Genomic DNA, 27,594 nt, shown 5'->3' on the forward strand with positions numbered 1-27,594 from the left:
TGTAGTTTTTGTGGTGAATTGTGGGTTTGTCAAATTAATTTTGCAAATGGACGTTTTGATTTTGGAATTTCACGTCTGAATTCATGAGAAAAATTAAAAAAAAATCATGTTGTCAATTTTTCCGTGAAATTCTCACGACATTCTGTGTTTGGGATTTCAATTGCATTCCATTCATATTGAATATTCGTTTATTTGTTTATTATTATTATTCTCGTGGGGTCCCTTCTTCGAGGTCAACGACAGAACTTCAAGAAATGCGGTAAATTCCAAGTACGACTAATTGCCAGCGGTCAACTGCCCCCAGGAATTTACAATCTGACACGCGTGCTAAATTCATACGCGGGAGTTTTTTCTCTTTCCGGAATCGGCAATGTTATCATTAGGTGCAATCCCCCGTCACAAATTTACCCTTGAAATTTACGAGAACAAAAAGTCAGAGCTATGAAATTTATTTACTCTCTCAATGTACATTTTAATAGACTCGATCTGTTAACAATTAGAGGTTAAAAATCTTCATACGTTCGATAAAATCAATATCAGTATTCATTTAATTATCAATTAATAATTAGAAAATATTCACTCAGATCTGAAACTCATTGGAGGGCAAGTCAAGCTAAAGATTCTTGAAACCTCGAGGTCTCACATTTTGCAAACGATTCCATGACTTCGATGACTTGCACATTTATTCCTCAATAAACTAATCATCATTCCGGAAATTAAAAGCTATTTTATACCTCTCCATTTGTATCTCCAAAGAAAAAACAGTTTGATTGATGCGTGAGAAAATTTTCTCTTCGATACCTAACCGAAATGCGAGCGAAATCGGCGCTGAATCATAAAAAATTGAGACACTAGAACAATTTACACCGCATTATTACATCATAAGACAACTCCTATTCCCATAAAACGTTGTAATGAGTCCTGTAATTCTCGAGTGATGTTTATTTGATATTCTCATTGGTTGGGAAAAATCATAAAACATCATCAAGTTGTGCTAAAAATATTTATTATGTACTTACACGGAATACAATCGATGTAACAAAAAGACTTAGTACATTGCGTCCACAAATGCAACTACCCCATTCCACAACTCGTTGCGCCATATCTATCAATCCAAAGATAAGATACGTACGATACAATTTCAATTATCACTACATGACTCTCAAATAACTTTAATCGTCCATTTAAAGCATTCACGTTCTGACAATCGAGCTCTCGAATCAATTCATCAAGAATTATTAAGCCCGAATAATTCCATCAGTGGTGAAACATCATAACAATGTCTTCTCATAATTAACTCGTCTTGATCTTGGAACTGAATTCAAAATTATCTACAAACAATCGATCTCAATTATTACAATGATTTCCAATTACGCCGGAACTGTAAAAATTCCGTCGTTGCACTATCAAAATCTTTAATTTTCACTGAAAAACAGGATTATTAAACAATAGTGTCAGCAACTCGGGCTGGGATAGATCTCGTTTATACTTCTGCATCATATCCTGAACCTTGAGCCTCCTCCTGACATGAGGGGGATGGTAGCTATCATTATCCAGCCGCTTTCTCCTCGCCATATTGACAGCAGTCTGTCTGACAAGAGTCCCCAGGACTCTCCTTGATACCAGCATCCCATCGACCAAAGGAGTCGCCAGATTTATCCTGGAGACTGGCCCCTGGAGCTTGACCCTGAGAAGTCCACTGGACAAAGAGTGTAAATAGATAACGAGAACATCGGATGCCTGAGAGGCCCTGGATTCGAGCCCAGTGCTGGCATATGGCAGCAATTGATCCACAGGAAAGTGCGCATAATCCTCCAGACTCTCCAGCCAGACGACCATGATTTTGGTCTCCATTCCCCCAGGAAGGGAATGCTTATTAGTCCTCCTGGATCTCACTGGAAAATCGGAATTGGAGGAGACACTCGGTGGTCCTGAGCTCGTCAGACTGGAGGGCTGTTTCTCCAGGTCCAGGGACATTGTCCTGGAACTCTGTGAGCACTGAGGATTGATGGATCCACTGTCCAGCCTCGATGCAGGTCTCAAATCACTCATACTTCTCTCGTAAGTGCCACTGTAATTCGTGCTGCTGCAGTCACTGCTGCATATTCCCTGATCCTCCAGGCAATCAGACACTTGGCTGTTACCTGTGCTCGATGAAGCTGTGGGGACGATGAAGGCTATCTCCGAGCTGACGTCAGCCCAGTAGAGAACGTGATTCTCACCGCTGTAGCAGATGCTTGATGATTGAATTGTCTCGGTGTGGGATGAATTGGTGTCCAGGATTTTCCAGGAAGTCGAGACGTGTCCTGTCCATCCTGCATGATCTCTGACCCTCACTGGCCAACCTAGGGAGTTCAGGAATTCCAGGAAGTCGTCGGAGATGGTGGCTTTGCTCAGAATGTTCGAGAGAATGTCCCCTGCGGTTTTTTGCCCGGATTTAACGTAGAATATGTGGACAGTGTCGCAGGTTCTCGAGGTTGTGTTGTCGAGACTCTCTAGGTCTGCGCAGAAACCGGGAATCGATGGATCCAGGGCTGTTATACCCAAGGGGCGATCGGTATCGTCCAGGCCGAGGGAGTCGAAGTTGATGAAACCGAAGTGACTCAGGAAGAGACGCGCTGTCTGGAATTCTTGGGCATTGGCTGGTGACTGGCATTCCTGATAACTCTCTTTTTCTGTTGTTGTTGTTCTCGACTCCTCGTCGATCTGATTTTCTATCGACATTTGGGTGGATAGGATGTGGGATAGAAGGTCGTGCTCTTCTTTCACGGAACTGTTGTCGTTCATCACTGCTTCTAGACTCGGGATTGATTCGTCCACCTGGAATTGCAGTTGAGGAAAAAATTTCAAGGGTGATCAGTCAATTGAACTTCATATTTCAAAATTCAGGGGCTCGAAAAATCAGCAGCAATAGTGATTAAAAATATATCTAAATAGGGCATCGAAGATTAAATAAAAAATTAGATGAAACTTCCACAAATATTTACATGATTCATTTCAGTATCGTAAAAATAACCAAAAATAACCGACTATGACATACCTTGCAGTGAGGAATTTTATCAACATTATCAGGAAAAAATCTGGGTTTATAATCAGTCCGAGGTAGAGCCTCAGCAAGTGGTAGGGGCCTGCCAGGATTCGGATTGATGCTCTTCGCCCCTGACTTGTGCCTGGGAAGGTGTCGGAGGTGCATTGTCCAGGCGTGTCTCCCGAAAGGTCCTCTGACGACAAGAGTGACAGTCGGATGAGGATCATTACTGTTCCCGAGATTCTCCGGTGTTTCCTCGAGAATAGCCAACATCGTGGCATTTTCAGCCACAAAATAGCGAAATCTTTCGATAGCCTGAGACCGACTGAGATTTTCCTTCAGCCTGTGCTCCAGGATTGAGACCTCATCCAGGAGAGATGAGAGGGACTGAGCCCCACAGGCACTTGGAAAATATCCAACTTGCTCCAGGACAATCGTCAGTAGACCATCCGCTGCGTCTCTTACTCTCATCGACGCCGGTTTCAACTCCTTCTCATCTTTCATTTTAATCGGCTCCCCGGGCTTACCAATGCTCTTCGTACCTGACACCCCCAATTCAACAACTTCCAGGACTGTTGTCAGACAATCCTTGTCCTGGAGGAGTTGGGCATGAGCTGTTAGCCACGTGGTCAGACACCCGAAGGCCGCCACTATCGATGAGTGAAGGTCTTTCGAATGAGCTGGGGGTGGCCTCCAACATTGATAAGTTATGTAATCGCACAGCCACTTAACCGCACGTTTACATTCCAAAGAATCTGGTAAATGTTTTGTAAATATTATCATGAGCTCGTTGTCACAGTAGATGACGAGGAAACAGATAACGAGATTTATAATTTAGTAGAGAAGTGATAACGTCGGATTTTTTTTTTAATTCTTGTTCGGTGGGAGGTCTATAATTGTCTCTAGTCAAGTTTTTAATCGATTCTCTTAGAGTAATTAAAAGGGATCAGAAAGTGGGAATGAACAAACCTGTTAATCTCCTCGCTAGTTTGCAGTTGAAAATAAAATATGAATAAATCGTCATAAAAACACATATTTACGATTTATTTTTTCAGTTATTTCATAAATTACATTTCATATCTAATAAAATTAAAATTTTTATAGAATCAGTCAATCCAAATTTTATTCGATCGTATAGTTCGGATGGAGGCAGATGAAATAACAATATGATAGAGTGAAAACAGGGCAGGGAGAGATATTTTTCTCCGAACGTTGTTTTTTTTTTGGAAATGATATAAATACTCACCAGTTTCACGAATATTCGTTCTCGCCAATCCCGATAACAATTCAAGAGCAGCCAAAGAGATATTGAGATCCGTTTTCCATGATGAGATCAATCGATGACACACTAGATAGGTAGCTCTCAAAAAAAGAGCATGAGCTGAATCTGAATGAAACCAAATAAATATCCCCAATAAATTTTCATCTGTCAACTTCAAAAAATCCCCCAGAGTATTCGTAAACACGTAACGCACAGATGTATCTATAATTCAATGTAAGCGCGCGTAAATCAAAATATTTACCAAAAGCAGGGGTTTCATCCTGAACGTTGGATCCATCATCCCCCAGTGAGCGGAGGTCACTGCAAATGCTTATTTGACTGGTCGAGTCGCTGCTGACTATAGAAGCAGCGTGATGATTTCACAATGACGTATGCCCAAAGGTGCAACCAAAACGATAAAAATAAAACGAAAAAAAAATTGCTCACCAAATCATAATGCAGATGGTTAAGAAAACACTGGGGCAAAACCATTCATTCATGTGTAAATTCCTTCACGAAAATTCCTCTACTCCACATTCAATCATTCGGCACTAATTAATTATCCATTTTGCCCCAGCATCTCATGAAAAATCACAAAAGCAGTTCAAGTAATTTCAAGAAAAACGTGAAGAGTAAGATAAGGATTCAGGCTGAAAGTTCCAAGTGTTACGTATGCACTCTTGCATTTGATCTTGAAATGATAATTACCGGACGTCAAGAGATTCGTTGACGTTTCGTTGTCCACTGCATCGAGAAAAATAGACTGTTCGACTTCTTCTGCTGTTGCTGAGTCTTGCACACTCAGGAGTAAACCACCTTAAAAAAATATTAAATTATGGAGATGGAGATTTTCTCCAGAAAATGCCTAGATTTTTTTTGTAGCAGATAAACAACGTACCTAACAACATATGTGTATTCAGGGGATCAGACTCCACTTGGAGAGCATTTATCAGTAGATTCATCAATCTGGGCTTGAGCTGACCGAATGTCAAAGGAGTCTTGTCTAAATTGTCCAACAATGAAGGGGAAAACTCGCGGATTGGAAGATTCTGTGCATTAAATTTGTGGAATATAATATCTACATTCCAATTTTCACGACAATCAACAGCTGAATAATTATTATCAATACCTGAAAGTGTAACGGCAGTGCCAGCATCGATATTAACATCTGTATAGATGCCCTTCGAAGTTCAATCTTAGATACATTCGACGCTTTCAGTTTTAAATCTTTATCAGGCAGTACAAGTTCTAGGGCAGTGAGAACAGCAGGCGCGAGCATTTCAACGCCATCCAGATCCAGTCGAAATAGATCAGCTGAATTGGATAGAATACTAGCGAGAGTTTCTCCACACTCTCGACTCTATCCATGAAAATTAATTAATTATTAAGCAGATCAATTATTCTATCACGCAGAAATGAAGATTAACCTCGTCAACTCTGAGTCCTCGATGCACCGCCTGGTAGAATCTCGCTAGATACACTGGATAAATTTCTTCTCCAGTCTTTTTTGCACAGAATATCCGACAAAGGGCGCCCATGGCCTCTGCCTTCCCCGATTCATAACGATCGATGCTCAGCGATGTGGGGATTTCATTAATTGTTTCCTGGAGGGAATTGGGGCCTTCCACTAGGACAGATGATGGTCGTTTTGACGCTCCCACTGGTTCTGGGATTAATTGATTATTTGGTTGGCTCGGATAAATTATTTAATGCAATATTAGACAAGGCATGAAGGGCTTACGTGGTAAAGTCTGAGACCATCCATCAGTGCCAATAAATGCAGCTTCAAAGAGCCATTCACCGAAAAGATGGAGAACTGTGTTGCATTTTGGTCGACCTGCAGCCAAAGGCGGTCGAATATCGTTGGTGAGTGATGTGGCAGCTGAAAATCATATTTCCCTTGAAAGGCTGATTAATCTTTATTGATTGTAAATTATTAAGGAGTCTTACAAATTGTGCTGGACGTTGATGAAGGCCCCGAGTTGGCGATGTTGATCGGTGTGTTCGATATTCTACTTGTCGTCAAACCTATCAGCGATGCCTTGGGAATTCCTATGTAACGATTATCAATTCGTAATTCGAAAATTTTGAGAGAAAAAATAAAAATTGGTACATCACACTAATTAAAAAATCACTGAATGTTAAGAAAATATTAGAGTGTTAATCAAGGAAAGACAAAAGAAAAATTGGAAAATTAAAATAGTTTGAGTAATAGATTAAAATTGATTGGGAAAACGAGAGAAAGTGCATGAAAATTATTCCGAAAATAGTGAAAAAGTGTGCGGTACCCTTCGTGACAGCAGACGGTGTAACGCTGAAACTTTTGGCAAGTCTGCGTTGTGTTGGAGGTGTGGGCGAGGGTTGGGGTTGGTCCTTACTTATTTTATCACCACCAGTACCACCAATTCCTGATGAACTAGTGCTTGATATTCCAGAGGTTGCGCAGCATTCTTCCCAGCAACAAGCTTGGGAGATGCCTGAAATTTTCCAGTCACCGTGCACCCACGTGCTAATGCAGCGAAAAGAGTTGATAGTTAATGACGAGAGTCAATATTTACCAAGAAATGCATCGACCTGTCCTGCAATGCCTTTGATAGCCTTCAAAAATATCTGAGGTAGTGCCTGGAGACATGGATGCTGACAGGGATCGATGACAGTGGGGCTGGTGATTGCGTACTGGAGGAAGGCTTGTGTCTGGGAAACGACAGCTGGTCGACACAGATCCACCGGATCACCAACCGTCCGCAGCAGGCGATACCAAGCCTGAGCAACAGCCTCATCGGACATGGTTGGGGGTATGAGTTGAGCATCCTCGTCACCTGATTCGATACCGAGAATACAATCTGGTGGAATATCCATCAAACATTTTGGAAGAGATCATTATCCGAATCCTTCAAAATTTCTACTGAAATTCTTTTCCCTTATCATCATTGCCTCTAACTTCTTTAATTAATTAATAATTTATATTCAATTCAGATTGAAAATTGAAGATTAAATAATATCCAGGAATGTGAATTCTCAGAAATAAATTGTATGTGAATGTATGGCGTGAACAAGATAAATTTCGACGTACTAATTTTCAATCCAGGGAACATTGGTCCATACATGATGTTCAAGAGTCTCGCAGTGAGAGCGAGGCAAACTCGATTCCATTGCTCTATTAATGCTAGACGGTGTCGCCAGCGGAGACAGGATTCTCGTAAGGTTCGCCACAGTGGTGGGGATGGAAATTTTTTCTCGCAAGCCACCAGCCACACCTCAAGTAAAACCCCGAGAACTCTCTCACAGAGCTGCTCACCAGCATCCTCTCGGACGGCAGGAGGAGCTAGCAAGGAGTCATTGATACCGATGAGGAACAGGAGCAGACTTTCCCAAGTCTCGCCATCGAGAGTGGCTGGTCCCCTCGCCACTTGCTGGAGTGTCCTGAGAACTCGGTGACACAACACAGCTTGTCTGTTTATCGTATCAGTACCTGATGGCAATTATTTTTGTAATCAATACCCTCAGACAAATTCAATTAATTCAATTCGATTTGTAATTGATGGGAAAATCAGTCAGATATCAAACATCGAATTGTAACTAAAGGCGATATGGGGTGAATAAGTGAATAAAGTGATACTAGTAGAGTGTGTTACCTATATCCAGATATAAAAACGGCCAGACTACGGAAAGATTAACAGGATAAATTCAGAGGATTCTAAATGGTCGTAATTAAAATCTGAAAACTGCCAAAGTATTACGAGAAAATCGAGCGCATTCACGTAAATATTTAATTAAATTACCAATTAAAAAATCCACTCACCTGCTTCATCGTTATTAATGATTAATTGAGTTATCAATTTTGGCGAAATGATTGAAATAATTTTATCATGGAATGACTCTCGATTTTCCCATATCTAAAATATCAGAGAGATGTCAATATTCTCACCTTCGCCCTTCCTCGGAACGAACAGATTATGAAAGTGGCTTATTATTTTTCTGGCATAAAAATTAGCATCTTCAATAATTGGTTTTGGAACGGAAATCTTTGGTGATGTGTACAGGGCAGAGAGCCATTCGCAGTAAACATTGACACAATCACGGACTGTATCGTGTTCAGCTAGAGGTAGAGATAGTCCAAAGCAGATGACCTCCATGCACCACTGGACCTCTTTATCAGTATTCAGAGGGCTGGTCTCAGCGGCTTGGGAAATTCCGAGATTTGCTGCCAATTGTTTGACGACTGACAGAGCAACTTCACGACCAGCTCCTGGTGAAAATTTCTCGAGAACACTCCGGCTTTCGTCTGAGCCTCTCTGAATCAAGGGACTGAGGGAAGCCCATTCGGAATACATTCCTCCTCCAGAATCCTGGAAATAATAATAATAATAATAGTTTAAATAATTACAGATGACATAACGATGACACGAGGAAATAATACTATCCCAACAGATTCGATTTTATTTTGACAAATCGGAGACAACAGAAAAAATTCAAAAAGATTATTAATTATTCTTCGTCGATCGTCATGACTGATCGATAATTAAAATAGTTGATTGTATTCTACACCTCATATTGTGCAATTGCAATTGTTCTGTTGGGAATTATTGCCCACCAACAATTAGCCTTGTCAATGCAGAGTTGAGTAGGGAATTAAATAATAACAATGTGCCCCGAATTCGACGAGAATTACACAGCATCAGTGATAATTCACTTATCTAAACGTCTGATTCAATTACCTTTAGATTAACTCTGTTAAATACGCCCAAATTCATAGATTACAGCCAGCTATAACGGTAATCGCACAACAGTGAATATTCTGTAAACTCTAAATAATTGGTCAACGGTGGAATTAACAACCTCATTAATCTACATGGAAAGCAATTATGACAGAGTACTCCAAAACACCTGTGAAATTATTGTTGACGATGTGTCAAATGTGTACTATTTTTTTGGTGCCCCAGTCATGACGAAAGAGGATTGACTACTTTAGTCAATCCTCTCTGGTCATGACAGAATGTAACGACTGCAGTGCCATGACGTCATGCTGATGAACTAATCGATCTTCAGTTAAAAAAGCATGAGACACTCCTAGTCAATTAAAAATTAATGAAAATCGAAGAATGAAAGTCGAATGAAGTCGAGGAAAAATTTCGATTTTTATTTTTTAGGTATATAAGCCTGTTGAGTGCGGAGAATTGTATCTTTTGGTAGATCTGAAAGATCCTTCTTTGATAGAAATAAATAATTCCTTTGGAAAATAAAAAAATATTGGAGAACAATCTAAAATATAAAAAATAGTTTTCCATGAATTGCAGAGAATGAAAAATGATGATGTCAAGACTAGAGGAATTTGTTGAGAAATAAAATATGTGAAACAAAATTATAGTCTTCAACAAATGAACAAATGTTCTTATATTTATATATTTCTCAATATTTCAATAACTTTTCATTTCATTTTTTTTTCATATTTCATTTAACAAAATAAGTGTTGCTTTGGATATCCAGGCATACAGACTCCCAACATCCAATTGTCCTGTTAATTGGCAGGAATGAATTTTAGAATTCGATTGGCTCAACCACACATCATTCTAAAATTATTATTCACCTCCTCCCGGAGTGTCAACAATAATAAAAGAAAACTTCCAGTCGACTCACGTGACTCTTTATTTAATCGTATTGTCTACCAAGTTCATCTTGTCCCAGTTTCAATCAATGAAGTTGGAAAATGAAGTCAAAAAATGTCACTACCACAGAAAAAGACCCAGACCATTGCATCTGGTTTCAATCCTGAAAAAAATGGTAGTTGAATCACATTCTAGTTCTGCTAATCTCAATTCTCCATTCCTATTTAATACAATGACAAAATCGTTTGGATCCATGATCGAGACATTTGGCACTTTCCGCATAAGAATTTATTCTACTGATCTCCTCATCAGAGACACTGTAATTTCCCTTTCCATGAACTCTAATGGTCGTCTCAAATTTTCCTCCTCCGGGCGTAACTTCAATCAAGTAAAAATACCCCTCAACAGTAATTGAGTGATTCGAAAAATTATTCAAATCAATAATTTTATCCGCTCTATGAATTTTTTTAATTCTCAACTTAGCGCATAGTCTTTTCCCCTTTTTATTCTTATAATCTTTGATAGCGTTCTCCACGTGTTTGATGAACGCTTTAGCACCTTCTTTAGCTACATCATCGTCAGTATTCGCAGGTTTAAATGCAGTACAAGTGCACCAGTGAGGAGAGACCCCAGCATCAGCACAGCCCCTCTCTATTGGCACTGGTTTCAATAAGCTTTGGCATGTAGAGCATCCACTGCTGACATTGGCATCGCCTCCAGACTTAATAAGAATATCTCTAAAGGTTTCATAAAGGTCATAAGGTGAAGTTAAACGGTGCTCATTGATTCTGAGTGATTGAAATACACTGGGATCATCTTTCATCCACTCCGGTAGTTTTAAATAAATAAAAGGCAATCTCTCCTCGTACCATCCAATAAAAGTATTCCTGAGCTCACCCCACCGCATGCCATGATCACTCAGAAATACCATCATCGTGTCATTACTGACTCCAGATTTTTCAAATTTCTCAAACATCTCCAGGAAGTGATCGTCCATCGATGACGGCCCATTGACATCCTCGTGGCTCACGGTATTCGTCCAGAAGAATCCAAAGTAAGGTGACCCGATAAATGTTTTAGCAAAGTCCAATGCATAATTAAAAATTCTGTCAATTGCTAATTCAGGTCCAGTGCAGTATTTTGCGTTGAATCTTTTTTTGGGCTTCAAGAGCTTCTCCGTGGCTATCATGTAGGGCCTGAGGTAATAGTCCGTTGGTGGCTCGACAAATCCAACTTTCAGGTAATTAAATGTACTGAGTGGTACAACATCTTCGGCGTAGGCAGTGACGTATCCAGCATTTCGAAAATTGTGCCACAGGAATGGACAGTTGTCCAAGGCATAGGCCTGCGTTGGCTTGCAATTGGAGTATGCTGTCGTCATATTTTGACCAGTGAGAATTGCCATGAGATTTGGAAATGTATTGTCACCTATTTTGTTATAGCCCTGCAGGTTTATCCAACCTGTGTCTATCAGGTAACGCATTGTCTTTGGTAGACTTCGTTGAAAGTTTAGGCGTGAGACACTGTCTATTCCTAGGACTAGGATACTCATCTTTCTTCTCATCTTCGTTTGGTTCGTTTGGGCTTGGTCCAACTGCTCTGATGAGTTCAGTCTACTCTGGACCTTTGCTGGATTCAAAATCGGGTGGATGTTCTCGTAGAGGATGTTCTTTGCAGCGCCTTTCCGTCGACAGGAGATCATCACTGTTTCCACGTCTGCTGGGAGTTGCACACGGTTTTCGAAGTCATGACATTTTCCCTGGCTGAAAAATTTTTATGAGTCAGAAATAAATACCTCTCGGGAATATATGGAGGGAAATTATAGGGTCGGGAATTATTACTCGATCTTTGTATCCCATTCTCCTGTGGGGGGTTTTTTCGGGGGAGTTCGGGTAATTGTTGACCAGCAGCAGACAAATTTTTTGTAACTCGTGGCAACTGTTTGGTTGATGACTAGGGAATATGACCCATTTATATTTTTTTCAGTGTAAGTCAATAGAGAGCCAGCTGAACACGCCTCGAACTTCTGTTTCTTTATATATTTCGTGATGGATGAATCCATCGGGTTCTCCGAGACCATGTGGCATTTTGGGTTCCAAACCAGGTAACCATCCACCAATTCTGGAACATCCAAGTGTCAAAAGGCGATAAAAACAAGGTAATTGATGTTATCTAATGGATTTTATTAACGATTTCTTATTTTCTTGTTGATTTTTGCTTCTCTCAGGAATTTATATTCAGGATTTAGTGGCGAGAGAAATAGAATAATCTTTCATCTATCAATAAATTTCCAGTCATCTCGTCATTCCTCTCCTCCTCTCAACCCCACAATCTTGGCTTTCCCAATGTTGCAAGAGATATTTAATATCAACAATTTCTATCGGAATGACTATTTTCCGTAATTATAGGATTCTCTACAATGAGCGATGACGAGAGAGATAATTTCCGAGACGCATATACTATGAAAATATCGAATAGGAATCTCCGATGATTTTATCTTAGAAAACAATTGTATTGTTATTTCTATTTCTTTGAATTTTTTAAAGAACATATTCGATGGAAAAATTGAGGGAAACGAATAGTTAAATAATTTATAATTGCGTTTCCAGCAATTTATTTATTGAAAACAAATTTAGAGGTAAAAGAAATTTATGAATTTATGAATTAATGGGTTTAAAATTTCTTTTGTAATACTCACCATCTTCAAGGTCATAGACTTTGTGTGGCAGGTATCTGTCGTACTCCATGTACCGTCCAGATATGAAATAAAGTGAAAAAATGAGAATAAAGGAGAGTAATAGTTTCATGGGCGCAATTTTTTTTCGAATACATTCCCCCGGTCTGAACCACTTCGATCTCATCGTGTTCTGGAGTTTACTCCTAGAAAGGCTTTCACTGAATCCATTCTCGCTGTTATTAATATTTGAATCAAATCCACCCTTTCTTGATGAATCCAATAATGATTGGGTGAGCTGATTGACTGCTTCCTCCTCGTCTGAATGATTATTCTCTTCCAAAAGTGGAGTACAACAATCGTTCTCCATTTCAATTCCAACTCCTTTAAACACATCGCACCTCACCATCGAAAATTTTGTTTTTTATCTCATCGTAGACCAAGCATTGACTTGATGACTGTGAAAGAAAATCGAGAAAAATCTTGAATTGTTTTAAAGATAAGATAAGCACTCAGTTGATTGTAAATTCAAGTTTTTTTACAACTTGACATAAAATTTAACTCCACTCGATTTGGGCATTTCAGGAGTCTAAGAAATTGTCCTTTAATCTTTGGAATCATTATTGCGTTAATTTACAGATAATGTTTCACAGTTCTATCCAATTCTCACTCTTCTCGGAATTTTTTTATTTGTCATTCTGCAATTTTCAGTTGCGCTATTTGAATGAATATTTTTAGTTGTGAATTCCGAGTTTCCTCGGATAATTTTCCTGCAATATTTTTCCTACTCGTGATTAAATCGGTTGAATCAATAGACGAACCCGGAAAATTCGTCGATATTTTTATGAAAACTGTTTTATTTGGCACTCGTTTAAATCACATCACAGAGGAATCAGAACGGAAATTCTAATGATTATTTAAAATATAAGTACTGACCCTGTCACCTCGGAGTGTCACGATCAACTGAGGCCTCTGAGTAAAGCTCTCATGGATTTCATTGAATTATTGTGCCCTCCGTGAACTATTGAATTGAACAGAATAGTTAGTGCCACAAGCACAGCCAACGACTTCTCCGAAAAATTATTTAAGAAATCTCGATAAACAAGTAAAATAACACTGACTTAAACAAAATCATGACTAAAAAATTTCCTAGAATTTCCGTTAAAAGAAGAAAAAATTTCCACACGATTTCATGAAATTTTAATACCGGAAATGCTAGAGGAAAATTCTATCAACTATTTCCAGTTAAATTTATAAATGCGAATTGTAATTAGTATTTTCCCGCCGGCGGTCACACGAGATAGAATAGTATTTTTAAATTTGGAATTGAGCCAGAGTAATTAGAGATTTAATACAATCTCCCAATTACGCTGTCGTGACATTACACAATCACGTAGATTGGTATAAATAATAATTGAGAGTATTGAATCGTTTTACTATACCGCTGACGTATCAAGCAGACGTCATCGAAATGGGGGCGTTCTGGTTTTTTTTTTTCTAAAAAAAAATCATGGGAAAATAAAGACCACCAGAAATTAATAACACATGTTCATCGCAAGGCCGCGTGAAGAATATTTGCAAGAAATATTTACAACTGAATTTTTCCTCTGCGACACAAGATATTCCGTGACAACTGATCCATTCCACACAAAATCAATGTCAAGTTCGCGATTCATCGCATAATTAACAATTTTTATCGATAAAAATAATAAATTATCTCGATCACCAGATAACAACAAAATTATTCTGCATTTTCAATTCCAACAATACCACGTACATTATCAATATTTCAGTAAAACCTTCGACAGCGGAAACTGATACAAGAAAATACCGGTGATATGATACGAATAATGAAGGCAACGCGTTAATTATGAAAATGAATTGATTAGGAAAATTGGATTTGTTCTCATGATGAAGTTTATTTTCGCGGGGGAATCACGATTGATTTTATTCTCAAAATGAGAGTATTTTGGGGAGGAATAGGGCACGGTGATTCGAGCCATGTCAGAGATTCACTGGGTTATGTGTTTTGCAATTTCTCGTTACCCAGGTATCGACGAAACCACCACCGGGAATCGCATTCAGACGCAGACGCAAACATTCTGGGTAACCCGCCCTTCACGTTGAGAATTAAATAATACGAAATTCCCGAATGATATTTTAAATAAATAAAAAAAAAATAACAAGATTCATTGAATGAAATTAAATGAAATCACAGTAAAAATCTTTTATTTACGAAGTCTTGTTTGAAAAAATACAGTCTTTACACCTTTGAAATTTCCGTAAAATCCAAGTGAACAAAATCCCTTAATTAACTTAAATAATCTTAATTGAGAGAAAAAATCTCTGAAATGTATGTAAAATGGTAAAATTGTACAAATTGGTGTAGCACATCTGCGTAGCTCTCCAATAATCAGCGAAAAATGATTTTCATGGGAGAATGAGTAACTGACACGAACTGCATATTTCATTGAAAGAAAAGTACTGAGTTTGCGTTGCATGTGAGAAGTCGGATGTAATAAACTCCGCATCCATTACATTCGACTCCTGACGCAGCAAACAATTAAATAAAACGGGTACATCAGTAAATTTTTTGTAATTAATTTTAACAGCTATTATCTGACTATTCCTTTAATACACAACACTGGGAGAAATTCATTATGATTTTCTAGTGTTGGTTCTGAAAAAAATCACAACTTATATCGACTATAAAAATTCTAGAGATACAAAAATAAAATGTCAAATTGTCCGGGGGATTTGAGATTTTCATGTTACGAGAAAAATTTGATCTGAAATTAAAAAATCGGATTGCAATAGTCACTATATCTCTACACGTAATGCATTATGAATAATTATTGTATAATTAATTACATTTAGCTACCTAGGAATATTTAGTCACTTTAATACTTAAGTAAATATTTATGACGCAATGTCCTCAGTTGAGTGATTGATTCTGTCGATCTTTGGTTTATTGAACTACTGGGCACTCTGAAAAAATGAAAAAATTATTTACGTAATTAATATAGTGATAATTACTTGGGGGTTTATATTTTGGGACCAGAAGTTCCGCTGGATGTGGTATTTCCTGATACCATTACGCCTCCTCAAAAATGATAAGCTCTCGTTCAACATTATTAATGCTCTAACTCGAAACATTTAGGCGTACAAATATATTATTTTCTTTGTTCTTTAAATTACCCTCGCCGATCAACCGATAACAATATCAAAACTTCAAGTCCCCAAAAAGTGAAAATCCACAAAAAAAAAAACGAAAACTCTAAACTCAAATGATGAATAATCAATCTGAAAATTATTATTAAATAAATTCAAAACGACAAATAATCAATTGGTCTTCATTTTTATTTTAAAAAGTTGTTCAATAATTTTATCAATGTGATTTTGTTGTTCCGTGATAATTGAATTATTGTCAAGATGATTTTTTTTTATCAGAAGATTTTATGTTATTTATTCATAATTTGTTCTGAAATACTCACTGCAAACTGAACAATTAAGTTCGTCAGATCCATCACCACAACCGTCTCGTCCACTGCAGGTAATAGCATCGGAACGACAGCGTCCATTCGCACACCGGAAAGGACAACTCCTTGCGGACAATCGACTCCGATTACGCGTACGACACGCACCCCGAGGCTCATCACTTCCATCCCTGCAGGAGACAACTGCATTGCAGAATTCGTACGCAGGAAGGCATTGGCCATTATTGCAGCGGAATGATCCCTCCGGACATCCTAAAATGAACACAATCCACTGATAGGTAGCACCTCAAAAAAACTAGGTCAAAAAGACTCCATGAAAAAAATGACTAAAAAAAAATTAATTGTAAAATATTTGATCATTCGAAAGATCTTGGAAGATGATTAATGGTAATTATAAATTGATTGATGATTAATAAATAATTGATTAACTATAATATCTTACTTCTCCGATTTTTACATCCATCTTCATCCTCCCCATGCGGACAATCGAGTCTCCCATCGCATTGTACAGCCCGAGATATGCAAATTCCACTTTTTCCACACCTGAATGCCTGACTAGGACAACTTCCATTAGTGCACTCTTCATCAGAGCCATCTCCACAGTCTGGTCTTCCATCACAAACGAAGAACCAGCTGATGCACGCCCCCGATTCACGACACTGAAATGTACCACTTGGACAGCCTGTTTTTTTTCCATTACAAGCAATACTGCTGTTCCCATGGGCAATAGTGCAGTCACATATTCCGTGAATGCATCGTGAATTTGCATCAGCCATTCTGCACTCGAGATCGTTGCTGCATGATAATCCGAGGCTCACTGGTGTTACAGTGGATGTCTCGTGGCGATCTGACTTTGTTGGTGCTGTTAACAATAATTAATGCAGTTCACCATCTCTTGATAAGAACAATGGGAAATTTACCTGGAGCTAATGTCGTTGTTTGTATCAACTCGGTGATGACGTCCGCCTCTATCACCACTGCATCGTTGTCATCGGGAAGTTCATTTGTGCTCTCGTGATGCGGTCTCGGCGTTCTGTACATCGGTCTTGTCACCATGTTTGTGGGAATTTTTGATGTTGTTATTGTTGTTGATAACAATCTCGTTGCATTCTTCAGCCAGGAGAGGTGAAAACCTGATGGAATTGTTTAAAAAGTTGCTTTTTAAATGATTAACAAAAAAAATTCTGGGTTTGTTCAATCCTTCAATTCGTCGCCTAAATAAATAATTTACTCAATAAATATTATAGTACATAAATAAATATAGACATTACTGGATAATATTATAGAATATTATTACCATCATTGAAAAATTGATAATTAATCACTTAATTTCATTGAATCGTTTAATAAATAAAATAACTTTTAAATTTTTCAATTCAGAAATCGGCGCTTTATTTTCCCACGAAATATGAGTGAAGATTAAATATAATTGTAATGGGAATCAATGGATTTTATCAAAAATGATGATCGAGTCATTGAACGGTATTTTTCTTTCGATTAAGGCGAAAAGTCATTCGATTCCATTTTATTATCATCAATGAAAAAAAATGGAGAAAGGATATACAAATATAATCAATACATTGTTATTATTTTTATCGGAATGATAACTGTGGACCCCCGGAGCTACAGAATTTGGTCATCGATCTAAACTTTTTCATTGGTCATTGTCATTTTTTTTTTCAAGAGCACGTGGTAAAGACTGAATCATCATGCAGTTGATAAATCGAATGAATGTTACTATTATACACTATAATTCGATGATGAACCAATCAATGACTTGACGAAAAAAGAGACTAGCCAGGGGATGGGAGTCGTTGGCCTTAAGAAGTGCCGACATTTGCTGTTATTAATTAAACCGTTAAACAATTATAATCCAAAAACTGGGGAAGCGGACAATAAATTTTCATTGCAAAATATAATAATCTGCTGCGATTTGAGATCTATTATCTGATTATAAAAATCTCTTTTAATGACGGAAAATCGATCTATCCGAAAAATTAATCTCATTACCTGCCACGTAAAAAACGATTACTCTATTATTTATTTGATGATTTTTATTTAAAAAATTGTGGAATCAGAATGATTTCATAAAACTCTCTAAAAATTATTCACATAAATATTTATATATTTCATTTTTCAAGTTCATCACAAATTTTTGAAAAACGGTTTATAAAATTTCAGGTCAATCCAGAAATTCTCATAAATTCCCAAAAAATATGAATAATAAAAAAAAATTATCGGTGACAACTCCTTAAAGTTGAAGTAATGATTGTAAAAATGTTCTCGAAATTCCGACCGTGTCGGTACTGAAAAGAATATATTTTAATGGACAGTTACCTGAATCCGTCGTATCATCAATCAGTTCCTCATTATTGTCCTCTTCAGGGGGGGTTCCAGCGGTTGGAGAACTTGTGGTGAGCGATGGTTGGATTACAAGTGAATTATGTCGACAGATATCTCCATCTCTCTTCATGGGTGCTGTGCACTGGCAGTAACCGAATAAATCAGGAATTAAAAAGTCACAGTGGGTGTCACTGTCCCAGAGACGACAGTGTTCATGACTGTAGCAGACCTGACCAGGTCGAGCAGCTGCATAAAAAAAATCATTAAATAAATAATAATGCATCTGTCAAAAATATTTACGAAAGCCCGAAAATTTAATTTCATCTTAAACCCGATATTCGTCTCATTTCCTCCACACAATTCCACGAATTATAAGATTATCAATTATAATCCCTAATGACTGATAGATTAATCAATTAATTACGGTAATTAATAATTGAATCAACTGAAATAAATGAAATTCTGAAATAAATACCGAATAATAAATATTTATTTTCCCCAATCTAGAATTTCAATACTGTAATTGCAATAAGAAAAATTGAAGAAAATATTGAGATTTAAAAAAAGTGGATTTATCTTCGCATATTTTGCAATGACATTTGAGTTAATGTAAATATACAATTAAATAATATCGAATATCGGATATAGAATGTGATATATCCATTTTTTAGGGGTAATTTTGGTGGAGAGTTATTTCTCCAGCTGGTGAAACTGCCTGCATTGAAAAATTTTCATTCTTTTTTCCTTTCGAACAATATTGCTGTACTCACGTGGCAAACAGGTATGTTTTCTGTACTGAAGATAGCCTTCCTCACATCTGCATACACCCGCTAGACAACTGCTATTCGCCACTTTCATGGAACACTGCTCTGGCACAACGCATTCATTCCCCAAGAGAGTCGCTACAGATTTAAATCGACGTGAACTCATTTACTTTATAAATATTTATTATAGCAGAGCTTTTCCAGTACTCACACTCGACGCAAGTGGTTTCATTGTAGGGCGCAAAGAAAGGCTGACAATTACAGAAACCCAAGTGACATCGGCTGTATTTAATGCTAACTTGGCAATCTCTGTCCCTGGAGCACTCATCATTCAGACCAACTGTTGGATTCGCTGGTGTAGAATGGACTAGTCCCTGAAGTGGAGAAAATCATTTCCTCATTTTGTTTATACCTTGAGTGTTAATTGCGCATGAAGTAATTAAGCCTGATGAAGGGGAGATGCATCGAGGGTCATTATTTCGATGGTAATTTATGAAGATGGAATTGACGGGTAGATGGAATAATTATCTTGATTTTTTCTTTGATCTGTTATTCGAGGTGAAGAGTTTCATCAGAAATATTAAATATTAGTTAATCGTTGTTTCGTCAGTTATGTCGATTATGTCATGATTTTGGAGATATTCCGGGGACACGGAGGTAGAGATTCATTTATTCTCGGCCTGTCTCATCCTAATCTCATACCAGCCATTGAATATTCAACGATACATTCTTCCCGCCAAGGGACGCGGCTCTCCTTTTTAATAATGAACTCCCGTCGACATTTTTTCACATCATACCTCCTAATGTCCTCTCGGAACTTTCTCCCAGGTCACTCAAGCACTTAAACATCTTCAGAGTGACTTAGATTACATCGGGAAAATTCATAAATAACTCCGCATTAACATATTTGTTAATTACCCGAAAATTTAAATTGTTCTCCAGGTCAAGTCTCTCAGAGATCAATTCCCAGTCTCAAGGAACATTTATTAAACATTTATTAAACATTTATTCATTCTTTTCAAATGATTATGAAAATTTATTTTAAAAATCAATTGAATTTTAACTCCAAAAAATAAAAAAATCCAGAAAAAAATATAATTCTTAATAATTCGAATCAAAATAAGGGATCATTTAATAAATAAATAAAATTTAGGGTTCTTCATATTTAGTTACGGTATTCGGGAGAGGGTGGAATTTTTATTGAATATTTAATGAAAATGAAATAATGAAAAATAAAATATTAGGGATCATATATTTTTGTCACTGTATTAACTTCCGTTTGTTGATTGAATAATATTTTGTTGGATCTATCCGTAGGTGCATCGAGTGAGGGTTTGTTCGGTACTTTAAATAAAATAAATATAATAATATAAATAAAATTTAGGGTTCTTCATATTTAGTTACGGTATTCGGGAGAGGGTGGAATTTTTATTGAATATTTAATGAAAATGAAATAATGAAAAATAAAATATTAGGGATCATATATTTTTGTCACTGTATTAACTTCTGTTTGTTGATTGAATAATATTTTGTTGGATCTATCCGTAGGTGCATCGAGTGAGGGTTTGTTCGGTACTTTGTTCATGGGCTAATCACTTCCCGGTTTCTCACAAGATTGGCAAACAATGGAGCCCAGGAGGTGGTTGGTATGCGAGCATCATAGTCTCTGGAAGGGTGACGAACCGAGAATGACGACCGGTAGGTACATTTACTTGAGAAATAAAAGTGAATACACTTATAATACACATTTGAGGCTGTACAAGCGTTATACGCAATGCCCTCTTTAAAAGCGCATCCGTTGCGCAACATCGTGCGTGCACCGTTACTGCAATGTGCACTGTGTCGGTGCAATCTTATGTACCTGAGAATGAGGAAGAGATTCTTTTTTTTTTTTCATCGATGCATTACCATTTCGGGCAGGATATGCACCGAAAATTTATCCGATTTACCAGAACAAATCTCTGCCAGTGATTTTATTCATAATTGGTAGGAATTTCCTCTGGTAATTATTTCCCGAAAATTTTCCGCTGATCAATTTTTACTGTTGCGATCGGGGGGACGAATTTTGCCCCTTATTTATCACCAGAAATCAGTCCTAACAATAAAAATGACAGAATTCCTCGGGGAATAATTTTTATCGAATCAATGATTGTCTGATAATTTTCAATTGATCCATTACCAGTTCACCAGAATGCACCTCTGAATTCTCGTTGGAGTTCCCCATTGAAATATTATCGGATAATTGTTCCGGACATAAGTATCTCCCCGTAAATTTGGTGAGAAATTGCATAGCTGATAAATTTTTTGCGGGTGAATGCCGAAGAATGATTAATCCTTCCATCAGGGCCATTAACGGTCATAAATTTGCAAAAAATTAAATGAATTAATTTAAATTTTGCCAACGTTTCGAACACTATGTGTGTTCTTCATCAGGGCAATATTTATTTCTGTTGTTATCAATATGGAACAGAAGAAACTGAAAACTGAAGGGAAAATAAAGTGGAGGAAAGCCAAAAAATTCACCCCCTCCCCGATAAAATAAAATCCAACGGATTATGCGATTATCCAATTATTCCTGATCCAGTGGTGAAAATTTTCATACTTAATCATTGATTTTTAACCGTTAGAAAAGGGACTCGCGTGAAAATGGCAACTGAAAGAGCCGCATCCCAAAGATTATTATAAATTCTTCTCGCCAAGTCATTGGCTGTGTTACTTTGGTCCGCTCCAGCATCCTAAGGATAAAAGACCCGCCAGTAGCATTACCGCCATTATAACACTCACGATCGTTATACGTACTCCAAGTATAACAGCTCAGAGTCGGCTATTCTCTGCATTTGTGGATTTCCACGGAATCCATCGTCGACGCGTATACGCGGTGGCATTGAACTTGAACGGCCTTCGGAAGGTTTCAGTTCCTTTGTAACGTCAAGTTACGTATATTCTAGTCGTCTTGTCTGTAACACACCCAGATGGCAGGATGGAATTGCAGACGATATATTCTCAGTCCCTGACAGCTTCGCAGTTCAAGATTATCAGCCAACTTCGAGGGTCTTCGGGAAATCTCTTCCGAGGATATATTCTCGTTTCGGTTATCATATATTGACAAATTATATTATTATTATTATTTTTTTTTTTAATTTTAAATATTGACAGGGTTGAGTCGCCGATAATATATTTTTACGGCTCATATCATCATATTGGTTTTGGATTATTAGATTTTCTGTCAATTTTTACGTCCTCCGGGGGATTTGAGTTTTCCCGCGGATATATTGTCGTTTTGGTTATAATATATTGACAGGATGGAGTCGCTGATAATATATTTTGTTTTCCTGTTTATATCAGCTTCGGATTATTAGATTCTCTGTAAACTTTTAGGTCCTCCGGGTAATTTGAGTTTTCCCGCGAATATATTGGTGTGCTGTCTATAATATATTGACATGACATCATGGAATTTCAGATAATATATTTTACAGTTTTTGACACCTTCGTGTTTTGATATTTCAGTCAACCTTGATGATCGTCGAAAAATTTCAGTTCCTCCCAAAATATATTATCTTGTTTATAATATATTCACACCCCAGGATGCAATTGCAGACGATATATTTTTATTTATATTTTATTCCTGTCAATTTCACGTTATAAAATCTTCTGTCAATTTTAGGATCTTCAGAAAATGTTACTTCCTCCGCAAATATTAATAAAAAATATTGAATATTGACAGGATGGAACTGCCAATAACAGACAATATATTCTCAGAACCAAAGGATTTCCTCTCCTGTCAATCTCGCATTCTCGGATTATCCTATTTCATTTTGACTTCAGTTTTATTCATGTCGTGTTATTTAGTCAAGAATATCTGCGATGCAATTGGCCGGATAAACATGACTGTTCCTCTTTGCTTTTCATGGTTCATTTCGTTTCGTTTACTAATTCACTGCAAGGAGATAAAGTCAATGTTTGCAGGTACACCATTGGGGAGAATTGAAATTTCATGAATGGTCGAGTAAATAGCGTGAGAATTCATTCACCTCGGGAATTACGGAATTCGATTTTTTTTTTTCCCTCAATTTTTTATTTTTTTGATTTTTCTGCGGATATAATGTGGACCGACCGAGTGGGTATTATGCCATATTTCCTCTACACCACCTGCCACGATTTATTCAACCTGAAAGCTGTAATTAATTATTCTGCGTTTTGATTGAGCGTAAAATTCATAAGTGCGGGGAGCGTTGGAGAGATTAATAAGGCGTCCGCCCACTGATCCGGAGGCAGAATACTCAGATCATATGATTTAATCAAAGTGTGTATTAAATAAATTAATTATTAATTAAATAAATAACACTGCAAACATATCTTATTTACACACTTTTGAAAATTGCAATAATGGGAGTCGAAATTCGATTTCAATTACAATTACAAAAAATTACAAAAAATTACAAAAAATTACACAAAATTATTGGCTTTTAATTCAACCGTTTTAATTAATGGAATCAGTGTTACACATTTTATTATAAAAAAATGAGTTTCATTTGAAAAAAAAATAATGGAAGCTTAAATAAATTTATAACAAATAATCAATGAATGAATAAATGAAAATAAATTCATGGGTTCTGTAAATATTTCGTTTTAGTGTTGGTTTTGGTGGTTTCGATCGTGCGAATGGTTTTACAATCATGACTTTGAAAAATATTTTAATACTCCAGTGAAAGCACTGGCTTGATAAAACATATCGTGACATGCGGTTCCCCAATAACTGGAGCTCATAACCCGTACAGTTAGAGGAAGATGGTCGTGAACATTTAACGACCAGCCGTCTAGAGGTGACGGTGGAAGATCCTCTTGCTTCTGATAATGCACCGTTAAAATATTTTATGATTCCCAACAAATTCGGGGATTAATTAATTAAAAATTAAATCGAATTAATCGAATTTCCATAGCGATAATATCATGGAATTCCCTCAAAATCTAGCTTAAGTCCCTTCAAGGAAATCCCGTTGAACTCAAATTTTTGATTGTCAATTTAATAATTATTTTTAATGCAACAATCATAATGCAAACATATTTTATATTGTTCTTCCTCTTTTCTCATTTGCGCGAATAAGATGGACGTTAATTTAATATCATGTGTGGGGAATAATTCCCAGGGTGAAGCAATTAATTATCTCTGTAAGTTCCAACGAGGACGACGGGAATTCTCACGTGCATTCTCAAAATTCTGTTTGTTTAATAATTTATTGTTAATGGACATGTGCAGCTTATCGATTACTCCCATTCGACTTACCCCCTGCATTTCTGTTAACCTCTCCCTCGCGTTATTTACAGCTGGACCAGTACTATTTCGCGAAATACATATATATATATATATGTACCATCTATTGTGATTCATCACATTGTTCACCACCCCTTTTCTAGCTTGCCTGTGGTGGATAATCGATTATGTTCATGACCCTTCTCGACACACACATTCTGTACCTAACGAAAATTGATGACTCGTGGAAATTTCTCGAAGAATTTCCATTTTAATTCCATTGAAAACGAAAAAAAAATGCATTTTTTAATTATTTAAAATATTCCAAATATTAATTATTGGTATTGTTGGAATTTATGGACAGAATTAATTGTTAAAATTAAATCTCATATATTGAATTCCATTGAAAACGAAAAAAAATGGCATTTTTAAATTATTTAAAATATTCCAATTATTAATTATTGTTATTGTTGGAATTTCTGGACTGAATTAATTGTTAAAATTAAATCTCATATATTGAATTCCATTGAAAACGAAAAAAAATTGCATTTTTAAATTATTTAAAATATTCCAATTATTAATTATTGTTATGGTTGGAATTTCTGGATTGAATTAATTGTTAAAATTAAATCTCATATATTGAATGTTTTTTTTTTATTGAGCCTCTGGTATTTCAGTGGATTTTCAATAAAATAGACAATTTTATGAAATAAAATTTTAATAATAATTTTAATCTCATATATTGAATTCCATTGAAAACGAAAAAAAATTGCATTTTTAAATTATTTAAAATATTCCAATTATTAATTATTGTTATTGTTGGAATTTCTGGATTGAATTAATTGTTAAAATTAAATCTCATATATTGAATGTTTTTTTTTATTGAGCCTCTGGTATTTCAGTGTATTTTCAATAAAATGAATAATTTTATGATTTCGTTACTCGAAAAATTATTAGAATTCCTAGAATTCCGGGAATTTAATTAGTCTTCATTTGCGGATGAGAGAGAATTTTCCGCAGGCGATTGGTTCTTATCTAGATTAAAATCTCGTACAAAACTCTTCACAGTGCCACGACATCATATCACATTCATAATTTCGTGATTTAAACAAATACTCGAGCGATTGAAACGAAAATCGGCAGCTGTAATCGTAATTAGAATGGTGTAATTGTGGTTTCTCCCCCACGAGTAATTCGGTCTTGGAAATTCCTTCTCTCCACGATATCTCATTGCTCGAATCTAATAATTGCTTCTGTACGGATGCGGATAGCATCCGCGGACTAACCGCTGGTACATTAACCGCGAAATATTCATTTAAATAATTAAATAAAAATTACAGAACATCTCGTAATCAAGTGAAAATGAATTTCTGTAGAAATGCAGGAGAAAAATCTGAAATGTTCAGTTAATTTTTGGGTCTGTCAGTCCAAAATCGATAAATAATTAAAAATCTAAGGGGAGTCTCACGAATCATTACATTCCATTTTTACATTACATTTAATAAATTAATTAAACAATTTCGAGAGTTCATAATGGTGTCCCTGTAAATTTAAATCATATGCAATAATTTGGAATTATTATATTTTTATAAAAAATTAATGAAATCAGTTTAAATTATTGGAAATGGAATGCCCCAAGAAATCCCAAGAAATCCCAAAAAATCCCTTGAAATCCCCTGAAATCATGTGTCATTGTGTCATGACATTTGACAACAAACCCCTCAGGCACTTTTTGATAAATTTATCTCTCCTGTTTACACCGCGGATAATCCAATCTAGAATCAAATATTTATCCACTCCTTTCACGGGGAAAAATACACGGGGGTTATCACCCATGAGATTATCACAAATGCATAAATAAAAATGCTCTCCATTCTCCCTCGAAAGTCGCGTTATGTCTACCTCATTTTTATGACAGCAAATGACAGCTCCCAGACATATTAATACGATTACTCCGCTATATAGCGCGCAAATTCATGATTACATGTGCACGTACATTATTCCAGTAGCGGAACGATTATTTAACTCATCTGTACTGCCACTCACGATTGGAAAATACCGTTTTATTTTTTATGAACTGTGCCACATGTCAGTGAACCCTCAATGCTAGTCATCGATCATCAATCAGTCAGACGAATAATTTTTGTCAAGTGACTATTGACATCTGGAGACTGTACCGCGGAGTTTGTCTCGGAATATTCGTGATATCCTAGACAACGAGATAATTTTTACGGTTATTCTTTTTTTTTTCGGCTAGGGATGAATGACGGAATATTCATGAGATCGTTGGGGCATTGTCGGGTGGTGAAGATCATTTAAATTCATGTCGGGTACCAGAACTTCCCGCTCTGCCACCACTTTTCACATTTTTTTCTTGGGAAGAATGAAATGGGAAATAATGGGACTCACAATTTTTCTGGCGGTCGTCAAAAACTCTTTAAAAAAAATATTTGGCATTTTTTTATTGTTGTGTATCATTCATTTTTTTCTTCGCATTGATAGAATTTATTTGTTCAAGTCCTCTTGAAATATTTCCAAGAAATTAATTAATAAGCTTCAACAATTAATAAAAATTTAACCCGAAAAATCATGAAATTCCATGTTTCCCTGAAATTCAGTGGAATTCCATAACTCAAGGATCAGGGAGACGAGAATTCCTCAATTAATTTGAACTTCTAATCAAATACTATTCATTATCCTACTTATCATCACGATTATTACTATTTATAATTTATTACATTTAAATTGTTAACCTCCGGCAATAACTCCTGAATTTTTCCAAAAATTTTCAGTTGTATTTAATTTCCAATTCTAAATTCTTAATGTCAAAATATCAGAAAATTCCTGGAGAACCGGACGTGAGTGGAAAAATTATTAAAAAAAAATTAATATTTGTAAAAAGGACTTACCAGTAACGAAGCTATGGTGCAGCTTAAAACAATACAACGATTCATATTTCAACGAATATTAGCAGTAATGATAGCGACACGTTGTGCATTAAAAAGGGGCAATTGGTGTAGCTGATAAGATTGAAGTGCACGAATAGTGTTTTACTAGGTTGGAGCCTGCATGCAGCAAGCCAGTGTGATGATGACTGAGGCACAGCAAGGCTTTGGACGTTGTTAAACGAGAAATGAAGGAAGAAAGAAAATCTACACGGGCCCCGGCCT

At 36.6% G+C, this 27,594-nt stretch overlaps 4 protein-coding genes and 1 long non-coding RNA gene across 19 annotated transcripts in view; 1 reads left to right on the plus strand and 4 right to left on the minus strand.

Moving 5' to 3' along the window:
- The window catches only part of MRP (Multidrug-Resistance like Protein 1), a 14,891-nt gene extending 13,793 nt beyond the window's left edge, over window positions 1-1,098 (minus strand). For all 4 annotated transcript variants that reach the window (XM_011306726.1, XM_011306731.1, XM_011306727.1 and 1 more), the window contains exon 1: window positions 1,020-1,098. The gene's annotated coding sequence lies outside the window, so the exon portion shown is untranslated. The remainder of the gene's footprint in view (window positions 1-1,019) is intronic.
- Window positions 1-12,447, plus strand: part of LOC105267693 (uncharacterized) — a 12,599-nt gene extending 152 nt beyond the window's left edge. The window contains exons 2-3 of the long non-coding RNA XR_892280.1: window positions 11,882-12,053; window positions 12,304-12,447. This is a non-coding gene — a long non-coding RNA (uncharacterized lncRNA). The remainder of the gene's footprint in view (window positions 1-11,881; window positions 12,054-12,303) is intronic.
- Window positions 1,397-9,241, minus strand: LOC105267691 (ral GTPase-activating protein subunit beta). 5 transcript variants are annotated; one of them, XM_011306722.1, is made up of 18 exons: window positions 9,129-9,241; window positions 9,008-9,056; window positions 8,218-8,638; window positions 7,925-7,951; window positions 7,363-7,761; window positions 6,848-7,108; window positions 6,578-6,766; window positions 6,240-6,341; window positions 6,031-6,171; window positions 5,717-5,955; window positions 5,419-5,649; window positions 5,188-5,338; window positions 4,998-5,105; window positions 4,552-4,647; window positions 4,275-4,415; window positions 3,998-4,012; window positions 3,041-3,783; window positions 1,397-2,820 (listed from the first exon to the last, which is right to left on the minus strand). In XM_011306722.1, the coding sequence occupies exons 2-18, from the start codon at window positions 9,041-9,043 to the stop codon at window positions 1,423-1,425; spliced, it is 4,698 nt and encodes a 1,565-aa protein (XP_011305024.1). In that variant the 5' UTR covers window positions 9,044-9,056; window positions 9,129-9,241; the 3' UTR covers window positions 1,397-1,422. The 5 variants fall into 5 exon arrangements, with proteins under 5 accessions (XP_011305024.1, XP_011305023.1, XP_011305026.1 ...); XM_011306721.1 differs by having other exon boundaries at window positions 9,008-9,241; XM_011306724.1 differs by lacking the exon at window positions 7,925-7,951 and having other exon boundaries at window positions 9,008-9,241.
- On the minus strand, window positions 9,652-14,646 carry LOC105267690 (uncharacterized). 8 transcript variants are annotated; one of them, XM_011306716.1, is made up of 5 exons: window positions 14,347-14,646; window positions 13,506-13,590; window positions 12,594-13,027; window positions 11,737-12,016; window positions 9,652-11,658 (listed from the first exon to the last, which is right to left on the minus strand). In XM_011306716.1, exons 3-5 carry the CDS (start codon window positions 12,976-12,978, stop codon window positions 10,116-10,118), a joined length of 2,208 nt encoding a protein of 735 aa, XP_011305018.1. In that variant the 5' UTR covers window positions 12,979-13,027; window positions 13,506-13,590; window positions 14,347-14,646; the 3' UTR covers window positions 9,652-10,115. The 8 variants fall into 8 exon arrangements, with proteins under 8 accessions (XP_011305018.1, XP_011305014.1, XP_011305017.1 ...); XM_011306712.1 differs by having other exon boundaries at window positions 14,162-14,646; XM_011306715.1 differs by lacking the exon at window positions 14,347-14,646 and adding an exon at window positions 14,012-14,110.
- Window positions 14,647-14,781: 135 nt separating this feature from the next.
- LOC105267689 (vitellogenin receptor) lies at window positions 14,782-27,552 on the minus strand. The gene is made up of 8 exons (XM_011306710.1): window positions 27,334-27,552; window positions 19,385-19,547; window positions 19,180-19,311; window positions 18,404-18,655; window positions 16,987-17,199; window positions 16,509-16,928; window positions 16,064-16,318; window positions 14,782-15,557 (listed from the first exon to the last, which is right to left on the minus strand). The coding sequence occupies exons 1-8, from the start codon at window positions 27,376-27,378 to the stop codon at window positions 15,538-15,540; spliced, it is 1,500 nt and encodes a 499-aa protein (XP_011305012.1). The 5' UTR covers window positions 27,379-27,552; the 3' UTR covers window positions 14,782-15,537.
- Window positions 27,553-27,594: the final 42 nt, after the last annotated feature.

Source organism: Fopius arisanus, unplaced genomic scaffold (genome assembly GCF_000806365.1).
Source record: "Fopius arisanus strain USDA-PBARC FA_bdor unplaced genomic scaffold, ASM80636v1 scaffold00049, whole genome shotgun sequence".
NCBI classification, from domain to species: Eukaryota; Metazoa; Arthropoda; class Insecta; order Hymenoptera; family Braconidae; genus Fopius; species Fopius arisanus.

Bases quoted from the DNA above. Each gene is read 5' to 3' on its own strand.
- LOC105267691 (XM_011306722.1), bottom strand. From the start codon at position 9,043: ATGAATTTGGGCGTATTTAACAGAGTTAATCTAAAG. The intron at 7,952-8,217 runs GTGAGAATATTG...ATCTTTCCGTAG, and splicing joins CGTTCCGAGGAAGGGCGAAG to TCTGGCCGTTTTTATATCTG. The intron at 5,339-5,418 runs GTATTGATAATA...TTTAATGCACAG, and splicing joins CACTGCCGTTACACTTTCAG to AATCTTCCAATCCGCGAGTT.
- LOC105267690 (XM_011306716.1), bottom strand. From the start codon at position 12,978: ATGGTGAGGTGCGATGTGTTTAAAGGAGTTGGAATTGAAATGGAGAAC. The intron at 12,017-12,593 runs GTGAGTATTACA...TGGATGTTCCAG, and splicing joins AGTCTATGACCTTGAAGATG to AATTGGTGGATGGTTACCTG. The intron at 11,659-11,736 runs GTAATAATTCCC...AAAATTTTTCAG, and splicing joins GAATGGGATACAAAGATCGA to CCAGGGAAAATGTCATGACT.
- LOC105267689 (XM_011306710.1), bottom strand. From the start codon at position 27,378: ATGAATCGTTGTATTGTTTTAAGCTGCACCATAGCTTCGTTACTG. The intron at 19,548-27,333 runs GTAAGTCCTTTT...TCTCCACTTCAG, and splicing joins GCACCATAGCTTCGTTACTG to GGACTAGTCCATTCTACACC. The intron at 16,929-16,986 runs GTAAATTTCCCA...TATTGTTAACAG, and splicing joins AACAACGACATTAGCTCCAG to CACCAACAAAGTCAGATCGC.